We start from the raw sequence: 11,107 nt of genomic DNA on the forward strand, positions 1-11,107 counted from the left end.
TTAATACCTCTCGTTTAGCCACATTATGGGACCCAGTATAGGTTGAGTTAGAATCGTTCATCTCTGTAGCATTCACAGAACTATCATCCATAAGTTGTGCTGCAAAAATTGTAACAAAGGATAGGAATATGCAGTACAAAAGCAAATTTGCCAAGTGGAAGTATTTTCCATATGAGTTCCACTTCATTTGAAGATATTTTTGGCTGAGAGGATGTGCCAGCAGCTCCACGCGGCCATGTGCCACCATTGCCTGTTACACACAAAAATTAAGTTGTTATAAGTTCTATTGGAGACATGGGGTGTACTGAACACACTTTAGTTTTAGGATCTCCCTGCAGCAGAACTTTATATAAAGTTACTGAGCTGTGAGTTACATTTATTCATTTATATGTCAAGAATTCTTTATAAGTTTAAAGGGATATGTCCTAAAGTGATCTGCTGAACCTTGATATGGATAATACACAATTTTATGATTCAAAGTATTTCTCTGCATAGCCCTTGTGAAGACTGAGACACGTATCATACTACAGAGTGTCCTGTTCCTTGTCCACAAAAATCACAGTCTTGTTCTTTCAACCATCATTTCAATGCTGTTTCAACACTGTCATCAGTTTTAAGTCTGTGGCATCCAAAATGCTGCTTCAACGCTAGAAACAGAGGATGTAGCACCTGAAGGCTAAAACTTATCCTGACATTGAAGCAGAAGTGAAATAGTGGCTAAGGAAACAAGACACTGACTTATAGAGACAGAAGATAAATAATGCATCTCACAGTATTATAATTACCTCAGCCTAAACAGGGACTATGTAAAGTAATAGTTTATCTGTGGTTCCATGGCATATCATCCATGTTGAGAATTCAGTGAATCACTTCAAGGTACCTGCCTTGTAAACTCATTCTCTGACTGCACTTAACATCAATTTTGTTAAGACCATTATGAAAGATTATTTTCACGTTAAAGGGTACTCTCTTCTGTGATATAACACCATATAATCTGGCAGAAGTGTACCGTTGTTTGGGATGAACATACTAACCCCAACTTCAGGACTGAAGAGTAATCCAAGCAAGCAACAAGCAACTCCGAAATGTTGGAATCTTGTACCAAAATAGAAGGCATTACATCCAAGAAGACAGTAATATTTATATTCATTGCCATGAGAACATCAAATCTCACTAACTTTCACATTCATTGTATTGACATTTCAACACACAATACTAATGTGATTACATTGTGCCGCAGTACATCTAGCAATCTGTCTTCATATTCTCACAATCTGTCTGTATATACAACAAGCAAACTGTGCAACGTGAACACAATATGAGTTGTTTCAAGCCATATTTCTGGCTTTCACGGCATACAACATAGGAAATATGCACTACAGACAAAAATGCACTGTGTAATTATAGTGTATACTGAACTGTGAATGGAATGATTTATATTGAAGATGCCAAAATGCTGCAGAATAGTGCATCAACTAATCTACCCAGCCATGAATAAATACTCCGCAGTACAGAATGTGTGGACTAGAGTGTAATGTAGTTTGCATGAGATAAACCATACTTTACAGTAAAATTTTGCATGTATTATAAGAAATTCCACTGCATGAAGTATACATTTTAACAACTCCCTGCCTAAATGAACACTCATACAATACTATCTTAACTTTGACAGAAGTATACACATACAGTAACATAAATAAACTTATCTAAGTTACACTTTGTACTATAGCAAAACATCCAACTACACTAACTAACCCAAAACAATGAACTATTGTTACAGGCATCAAATTTGGCATCAGTAGTTATAGGTTTTGTCTGTTTTAGCATGTGAGATCAGTTTACAATAGCTGCTCTCAAAGCAAACACATACACGCTTAATGTGGGGCAGCAGATATCTCTTCAAATCAACCAGGGTGATAATGAAATGAGGACAGCTTACACAACTTCTTACATGTTGATGACCTTTTAGGTAAATTTGCCATCAAGATTATAAAGGTTCACCACATCTAGACCATATTATTAACACTGTATCTGAACAAGTCCCCACTTAAATGAACAAATCACTGTAATTTATATTGTTAGAAACCGTTACAAAGTTACGATATTTAGTAAGCAGATGTGCAACACAGAGCTTACACAGGCAAAGCAAGCACAGCTGATTTAAAAACATCATATTATCTATAAATACATGCGTTAACACAAACATGAAACATTAAACTTTCACATTACAGTTTCTACATTGCATATACCTATATATGATTACTTTTCAACTTCTCAAGAACATAAGCACAAAGTGTGTAACAAATTTTAAAATTAGTCAATAATTACACATAGGAAAGTCTGCTGAAGGAAAAATAGATAGCAAAGAAAGGAAAGGTTATGCAACAACAGTACTGGCATTGCATGTCTGCAATATGGACATGTATTTTTCACTGGCTGACAGCCAGGAATCGCATTATTTAGTAACAAACATCTCACCATATTAGAACTCTAATGTGACATCACTGTTGTCTTAGTTCCTATTTAAATCGCCAGGCAGAGTGAAATGGGAACTGTGTCACTAAGTGCAAGGTGTAGTGTAAAAGTCCAGACATAAGAATGATAATACCAGATATGACCTTAATAGCATAAACTTTCTCAATGAGAAATATGTCTGGACCATTATTAAAATAAGATCTCTAAGCCCTTCTCTAGTGCCATTTACCTACAACACACTCAACTCTCTCAATTATCCGGGATAATGGTGGGGATGGAGATTACGATTAATCGAAAACCCGGTTAAGACAAATTTTATTAAAAGTAGTACTGTAATACTGTACCTTCATAATACTATAGGCCTGCCTGTATTTAAATTTATTCTACCTCATTTTTATGTCATCTCATGGCCTATTTAATACTTTTTTTTACATTACACTGAAGTATGAATTAGTTATTTCAATCACAGTCCATTGTCCATTGTCCATTTATTTTCCATATATATCCCTACAAGTTAAAAAACCAGGATGTGGAAATTGTCCTTTGAATACAGTGTTCAACAACATCCAACAGTTTGATTTGTTTCATTCTGGTCCGTCACACTAACAATTACAAATATAAATCACTCCGTCCAATGTGACCTGCAAGTGCTTTACTACATGAAAACTTTAACACCCTTACATGTTTTGGTCTCTGTGGACCATCTTCANTTAATTAGCATCAAGAAATTTTATACAATTTTATAAAAAAAAAAACTTTACATTTCCAGGAAACTGCTGTGTTTGTGAAATGTTCTATTTTGTGTACTATGTATTGTAGCATATAAGTGTATGTACTTTACGTCTAAACAACTTATGTGATGGTGGTTTCCTATTTGTAGTGATGTTTGCCCTCTGAAGATGGTCCACAGAGACCGAAACATATAAGGGTGTTAAGTTTTCATGTAGTAAAGAACTTGTAGGTCACATTGGATGGAGTGATTTAGATTTGTAACATCCAACACTTTTTACGAACATTCACACTTAACACTTAAAATAATGTAATATTGTCTTTTGCTTTTTCATGGCATTTTCCTTTTTACGGATATCCGTATGAAGCCTACATAATATTAGCTTGTCACTTAATAAACTGTTCTCTTCACTCTCAAGATAGTCTAGTAAAGATTCCAAATGATTAAGAGCAGCACCATGTGATATTTTCTTACTAGCAGCACTGTCCAACTCTTCCTCATTCTCTCTTTCTTCCCGCTCTTCTGGCTGCACCCCCACTGAACTTATGATTTCGTCACTGCTTAACATTTCGAAGCCCGGCTCACACTTCTGTTGAATACTTAACACAACATGCTTCCTTTTACACCCTGACATTTTGCTAACGCACTTGAAGATCGATATAAAGAGACTAACTGGGGCGGTGTATCTGTCCTTGAAACTTTCCACAAATCCTTGCATTCTTTCATCCCTACCCTAGAACATTGTGTTAGCATAATGGGACCAAGAAATGCAGAGCTCGGTTCACACTAGCGCGAAAATTGTGTTACAACTCACCATGTGAAACAAAAGTGAATGAACATTAAACAATATATAAGCCGCAAAAAAGCCCCGATAGCCCCCCGTTAAGCCGCAAACCAGTTTATCTGCCACCAGATAATCAAGAGTCGAGTGTAATATAAAGTTGTGCTAAGCTAACAATGTTTTATTGTTTGTGATTCTGCTCTAAATTATTAACTCCACAACACAAAGTCTTCCTTGAAAAGTTTACAGTTAACCATCTTCTGAAGGAATCATCCACTTTTATGGAACCCAGTGTTTATGACTGTGCTCACTGTATTCTACCATGAACCAAATGAGCCTGGTCTACACCAGCATACCGTTTTACATTAGATTGGCCAGAGTAACAGAAACAGGAAACAAGTCTTCCTGCCATGAATAAGGTAACTGACAGATGGGAAGACAGACAGACAGACAGAGAGACAGATGGTCCTCATAACATGAATGAGCTGTGGTAATATTTTTGATTATTTACATGCCAGGTTCATGTATCTAAGATAAGAATATGTAGGGTCAGATTTCTGGTAGTAACACAATCATATGCCATAACAACACCTTCTTCATGAGAAGTATGTATAAAATAAATTAAAATATCCCATAAAAATAAAGAATAATACATTCTTTTAATGTAAACTCCTAATTAATTAATTTCCTGTAAAATCCTTAAAAAGTATCGCCCTTCATTCCTTTTTATGACTTCAGCTACCAAAACATTCCTCCCACAAAAAGAACGGTAATTATGTATGTTTAGAATGAGTGCAAATTCAACCAGCAGGTGTCATGTGATACGAGCAAATAGGAGAACACAAACTGTGTTGCAGATAGTATCTTCACATTAACAAAGAATCACTACGCCAGATACTTACATTGACTACATATAAGGGTGGAGGTTGCCAGTGTGGGTCATTCAACTGCTTCCTTCGCAATTCCACGGATTCCTTGGAGGCCTGGTAGCCACGGAATGAATACTTGATCTGCCAAGAACACAAGAACTGCTTGCTGCAGCCAACTTCTGTTCTCGTCTTATATATTTGTACTCACTCAGTTTCTCATTATCTTACAAACTAAAATAGCATCTAAGCTAGATGATACAAGAATGGTAGCATGTGCACAGAATTTATGAAACCATAAGAGAATACAAATTTGTACTAAACACTGTGGAAACATTCCCACAGCGTTTGGCAGACAACCGTTACCCCTTCAGAAAGTGCCAAACATGCAGCTGTGACCAAAGAGACGCAGTATTTATGCACAAAGTCAAAGTCAAAGTCATGTTACAACTGACGGTCAGTCAGTCAGTCTGTCTGTCTTGGTGTCGAGCCCAAGCTGCGGCTCATGACCAGATGTTTTCTTCTTTGTGAAAGTTGCTGTCCTGTCCATTTGGGGCACCCTCTCTGACGAGAGGTTGGGTCTGTCATTTGTCAGTCAGTCTATTTTAAGAAGTCCACTGTCTGTATTTACATAATTTACAAATTCACATTTGTACCTTCTATGTACAATATATACAAGGCCTCTGTCAACCCAGGCATTTTACTGCAGATTATGCCCTATTTCTAGCAGTAATCGCTATCACGGCAGTCTAGTCACTTGAACGTATTTATGCACACTCCAGCTACTCTAGCTTATAAACTAGCTGCAAAGCTGGGCACATATTTATAACTTCATCTGTGGCCCCGCCTTTCCGTACACGGCCAATGGATATGCGCCGTTACAACTGCAACATTAGCTCCACCTCCCGGCCGGCCAAATGGTGCACACAATACAAACTTGGTGAGTTTACGGTTCTTTTTATATATCAATCATATTTGTACATGTAATGCTTTGGAAAATAGCATTTTAAAAACGAATGAATCACTTATAGTAGCCCTGTATAACCAAGTATTTAATGTCCTAAACAGGAACATTTCTTATGTGGTAAGCAAATATAAGTAAGATTAGAGTTCTTGCAGAGAGATAACACATTAACACTTAACACAAATAATAGCACAAATAAAGAGCATTGTGTGCGGACTGCCACACTGATCTGTATTTTCCAAATTTTGTATTTAGAAAATTTTTTGTAACTCTGTGTTATGAAGAATTTCAAGGAGCCATATGTAAGTGACATCACAATCCTCACAGGTATGGCATTTCAAGTTGTTAATATTTTAATGCCTCTCTTCAACTTGTGGCAAAGGCCTGTGCAATTAGTGCACTGATAATTTTATAATCAAAATAATAAAGTAATAACATTCTATCAAATAACGATAGGAGATGCATAATAAATTTGGAATAAAACATGTTTTTAATTTCATATTATTTTCTTTTGGTGTTAGGAAGGCTGTAATTACTTCTGGGGGTATTACTATAATTTTATTAGTGATTGAAATGAGGAAATTGCATTACAATTCTTCATTTTTTGTTTGAAACAATATATACTTCATACTCTTACCATTTCAACTTGAATTCTGTGCACACCTGGTTGAAATGAGAAGTTATCATACAAAAGCACACAAATGTTTCTTGTACACCAGACTTCACATATGTACAATTACAGAAGAGTGAGACACAAATTGATATAGTGAAAGATCAACATAATATTCCTATTCAACACTTCTACAGTTCAATTTATTTTATTCCAATCTGCAATTTACATGTGCTTATATCATAAGCATATACTCTATAAATTTGATCTAAACAGACTGAAAATAACTCACCCCATCATTCAGGATCTCTTTTGAGAAGTTAACAGTTGCCCAGCTGGTTAAGACAATCTCTGCTTCTGTAGAAACTGAAGGTTCACTACTGTTTTCATTTAAGTCCACCATTTAAATTATGCTGAACAAGCTGAATCCAAATTGCATCCTCACACTACAATACTTTAAAATTAATTTTAATATTATTCTTCCATCTATATCTGAGTCTCCCATAGAGTCTCTTCCCTTGAGAATCTCAAATTCAAATTCTGTACTCGTATGTAACCTTTATGTTTAAAGGACCAATCACAAAACACTCAGTTCCTTAAAACGCCTAATGATTTGCATTAAATTTCTGTCACTCATAGAAATGTATATAATAATATTACATAGATCAGGCTATCCAGAAACTTTTTCTTCCTTTGATCTGCATGTTTACAATACATACGAGTATAACAGTGTATGTTACACTTTTAAATCCTCTCTTAGTTAATGTTAGGTTGAGGTTTCACTGTATAAAAATAAAAACCATACTGAAATAAAGACAGGAAGGACACATATGACTATACGAAAAATTAAGATACTTGAGCGTCATTCAGCATTTGGACCAATTAATTACAGGAAGCATATTCATCAGGCCTGTAAGACAATTGTATATATGTCATGCAGTCTGAGCTACTACATGCAAATTATTCCGAAGGATTACTTCCAACATGCTGATGCAAGCAACAGCAGCAGTCAGCAGCAGCCTGTGGTCCTGGTGTGTAGAAAGAATGCACTTACGTTGAGAGCTGGAAGAGGGATTGCCTTAGATATGATGAGTGCATCACCAGTACGTTGATCCATCTGTGCATACATGGCTGGACATTGTAGACATGAGAAGCTGTACTTGATCTGCCGCAGGAAACACAGCAGTACAGGATTGAATAAAGCACACAACAGATTGTGGTGCTAATCAGAACTTAGATAGCCTTTCCTAAACGGAGAGCTGCAGTTGCTAAATACTTCAGTGAGTAATTTCAATTCATCTCCTAATCTTGTTTTAAGTGTTCTTGTACTTTCTGTATAATTATAGACCTTCAATAAAGGTGATTTTTTATTATTCTGCACATGATTTTAAGAAAGAGGCATAAGTTACACATTAATGTGGTACAACAACATGAAACATATGGTTGGAAGTTTCGGCACAACTTCAAAAGTTCAGGATAACCAGAGGAACAAGTATACAGGTAGCATGCTTTCAGATTCCACAAGGTTTACAGACAGCAGGTTGAATGATCAAACTTTTTAACTTCTGGTATGAAAGAACTGACTGCCTCTGTGGTCTAGTGGTCAGAGTTCCTGCTTACAGATTCAGAGGTCTGGGTTCGATTCCCGGCATTACCAGATTTTCTGAGAAGTAGTGGGTCTGGAATGGGGTTCACTTAGCCTCGTGAGGATAATTTAGGAGCTATTTCAAGGAAACAGCGGCTCGGGTCTAGAAAACCGAGATTTACGGCCACGGGGATTCGTTGCACTGACCATGTGACAACCTCTACCTGCTAAAGTTGGCACTAACTGAGGTTTCTTTTTCTTTGGTGTGGAAGGACTTTTCTTCACTACCATGTCCAGACCAGCTATAACACCAATCCAGCTTCCTATCAGATGGGAAAGAAAACTCCTTCCTTGGAGGTAAATCAGTCAGAGCATGGAGCTACATATAACACTGAGATTATGAAAACTGGATATTCATATCCTCTATATACAGGTGTTTCACGACTTTAGGGCATAATTGCAGGAGGTGATTTCCTAGGTCTTTGTGATCAAAAAAGTTCATATAAACACGAATCCGATTTTGGACAGTTACAGAGTTATGACCGCTTTAAACTCAGAATAGAAGGTGATGATTACTGACAATAAACGGAACAAAATAATAAACCAGCATAATACATGATACATTTAAAGTATGAATGTAAAGTTAACTTCGTGAAATTACCTTTAATTTGAACTGATTGGTGCTTAAAGCTGATTTTCGAAAATGCCACCGACGACCGCAACACAGGCTGCCGCTTGGTTGTACACCACATGGGTAGCACGTAGCAGCTTCAGCTGGCTGTTTCTTATGTGGTCAGCGGCGTCCAGAATGTGACCGAGCAAAGCATCTCGTGTTGCCACCTTCGCATTGCAAACCAGTTCTTTCATCCATCCCCATACACGATAATCCAGTGGGCTTAAGTCTGGAGACCTGGCTGGCAAATCTTCGCATACTCATACGTGGACTGTGGTGTTCCATATGAACAATGCCTTCTTCACTGACACCTTCATTAACACCACGCTCAGATGCAATACGAATGCCGGGAAGTCTACCGGTATTTTGCAATGCCTGGTAAACTCCAGTAAACACTCTCCGGTTCAGTATTCTACGATTCGGAAACCGTTGCTGATATTCAGCTACGTCAAGAACTGAGTTACCGTCACAAAACCCATACACATAAATCATATCTGCATACTCCTCAAATGAAAATGTAAATGGCATCATGAACGTAACAGATGCACCGAGACGAGAATTGTTCCAAACGCCAGTAGCCGCCACACTAGCCGTGGCTGGACATACCAACCCACCACGCCTTAGGTACCTCCCAAGTGTCGAGATAACGAGAACGCTCTGTCTGTAGCTAGCTAAAAATAGTGACCCGCCAGATGATAGACGCGGTTCACATGAAGGTGTGTACGATAATGAAAAAACGGTCAGAACTCCGTAACCGTCCAAAATCGGACACATATTTATATGAACTTTTTTGATCACAAAGACCTAGGAAATCACCTCCTGCAGTTATGCCCTAAAGTCGTGAAACACCCTGTATAGTCAAGGCAGGATGCTTAAATCAAGGGACTATGTTACCTGTTATTATTTGCATCATTCGATTTACCAAGTACCCTTGTAACTGTAAATATTTAACTAACTACATGGTGTGGATCTTCATCTGGTAAAAATATTCTCCATCTTTATGGACATGAAGGTTCATTACCATATTCACAACAGCCCATCACTGCCAGGAGAATTTCCAATGAACACTCCTCCATCTCTATTTTAATATCATCTATGCCTATATCTCAAAGAGCATCTTGCCTTTGATTTTTCTGACTAAAATTGGCTGCGTGGTTGCATACATTTTGCCACAATTTGATGAGATTTCTAGTAGAATAATAAAATTAAGTGCTCCATTTATAATCTCACCATTAACATATATTTGCAATGCGATCCTGAGTACTGGTGTATTTCCAGATCGATTAAAATTTGTCATAGTTAAACCTTGCTTTAAAAAGGGCAACATACAAGAAATCCCTAAATACAGGGCCATTTCGTTGTTAACTTCCTTCTTAAAAATTACTGAAAAACTTATTTATTCGAGATTAATCACTCATATTGAAGCTAACAGTATCTTGGCAATATGGATTCAGGGCACATCTTTCAACTGAGAAGGCGGCATTTTCATTGATTAATAGTATTCTCACAGCCATGAATAATAAGCAGAATGTAGGAGGTATTTTTGTGACCTGCAAAAGTCTTTTGATTGTGTAAATCACAAAATTTTGTTGGATAAACTGGAATTCGATGGAATAGAGGGTATATTTAAAACACAAATTAAATCTTATCTAACTGGTAGACATCAGAGAGTTGTTTTGGGTCATATAACTGGTAGTAACAATATATCTAAGTGGGAAATAGTTAAATGTGGAGTTCCACAGGGCTTGATTCTCGGTCCCCTGCTTTTTTTATTTTATATATGTGATTTACCTAAAATAATAAATAAGGATAATAACATGGTTCTATATGCTGATGACACCAGTATCATAATTACTGTTACTAATAATGTAAACTTTGAAACAAATCTTAACCAAACTTTTAAAGATATAAACACTTGGTTTAATGTTAATTTACTTACTTTAAATTTGAATAAAACTCAATATTTAGAGTTTCGGTCCATGAATTGTAACACAACACATATTAATTATGATCAGGAAAGTATCTCCAGTGTAACAGAAACTAAGTTGCTTGGTTTGATTATTGATGATGTATTGTCTTGGAAACAGCATATTGACCTAGTGATCAGTAGATTATCCTCTGCGTGCTATGCATTGCGAAATATCTCTAATTACAGACCAATATCCATATTGACTTCATTCTCAAAAGTTTTTGAAAAAGTTATGTATAATAGACTACTTGAACACTTAAATTCTAACAACATATTAGTCAAAGAGCAATTTGGATTTAGGAAAGACCTAACAATAGAAAAAGCAACCTATGAACTAACTAACGATATTTTAAGTGCTCTCAATGACAGATTAATTGTGGGAGGGATTTTCTGTGATCTAGCAAAAGCTTTTGATTGTGTTAATCATGATATCTTACTATCGAAATTAAATTTC

The 11,107-nt window shown here is 36.5% G+C and overlaps 1 protein-coding gene across 6 annotated transcripts in view; it reads right to left on the reverse strand.

Annotated features, from left to right (window-relative positions):
• Nucleotides 1-11,107, reverse strand: part of LOC111861795 (transient receptor potential cation channel subfamily A member 1) — a 160,229-nt gene that overhangs the window by 14,999 nt on the left and 134,123 nt on the right. For 3 of the 6 annotated variants that reach the window (XM_033750456.1, XM_023846646.2, XM_023846650.2), the window contains 3 exons: nt 7,481-7,591; nt 4,889-4,996; nt 8-250 (listed from right to left, as the gene is read on the reverse strand). In XM_033750456.1, the coding sequence (XP_033606347.1) occupies nt 8-250; nt 4,889-4,996; nt 7,481-7,591 (462 nt within the window). The remainder of the gene's footprint in view (nt 1-7; nt 251-4,888; nt 4,997-7,480; nt 7,592-11,107) is intronic. The other 3 variants (XM_023846648.2, XM_023846647.2, XM_023846649.2) reach the window with 3 other exon arrangements.

This window comes from Cryptotermes secundus, unplaced genomic scaffold, assembly GCF_002891405.2.
Source record: "Cryptotermes secundus unplaced genomic scaffold, Csec_1.0 scaffold598, whole genome shotgun sequence".
Lineage (NCBI taxonomy): Eukaryota > Metazoa > Arthropoda > Insecta > Blattodea > Kalotermitidae > Cryptotermes > Cryptotermes secundus.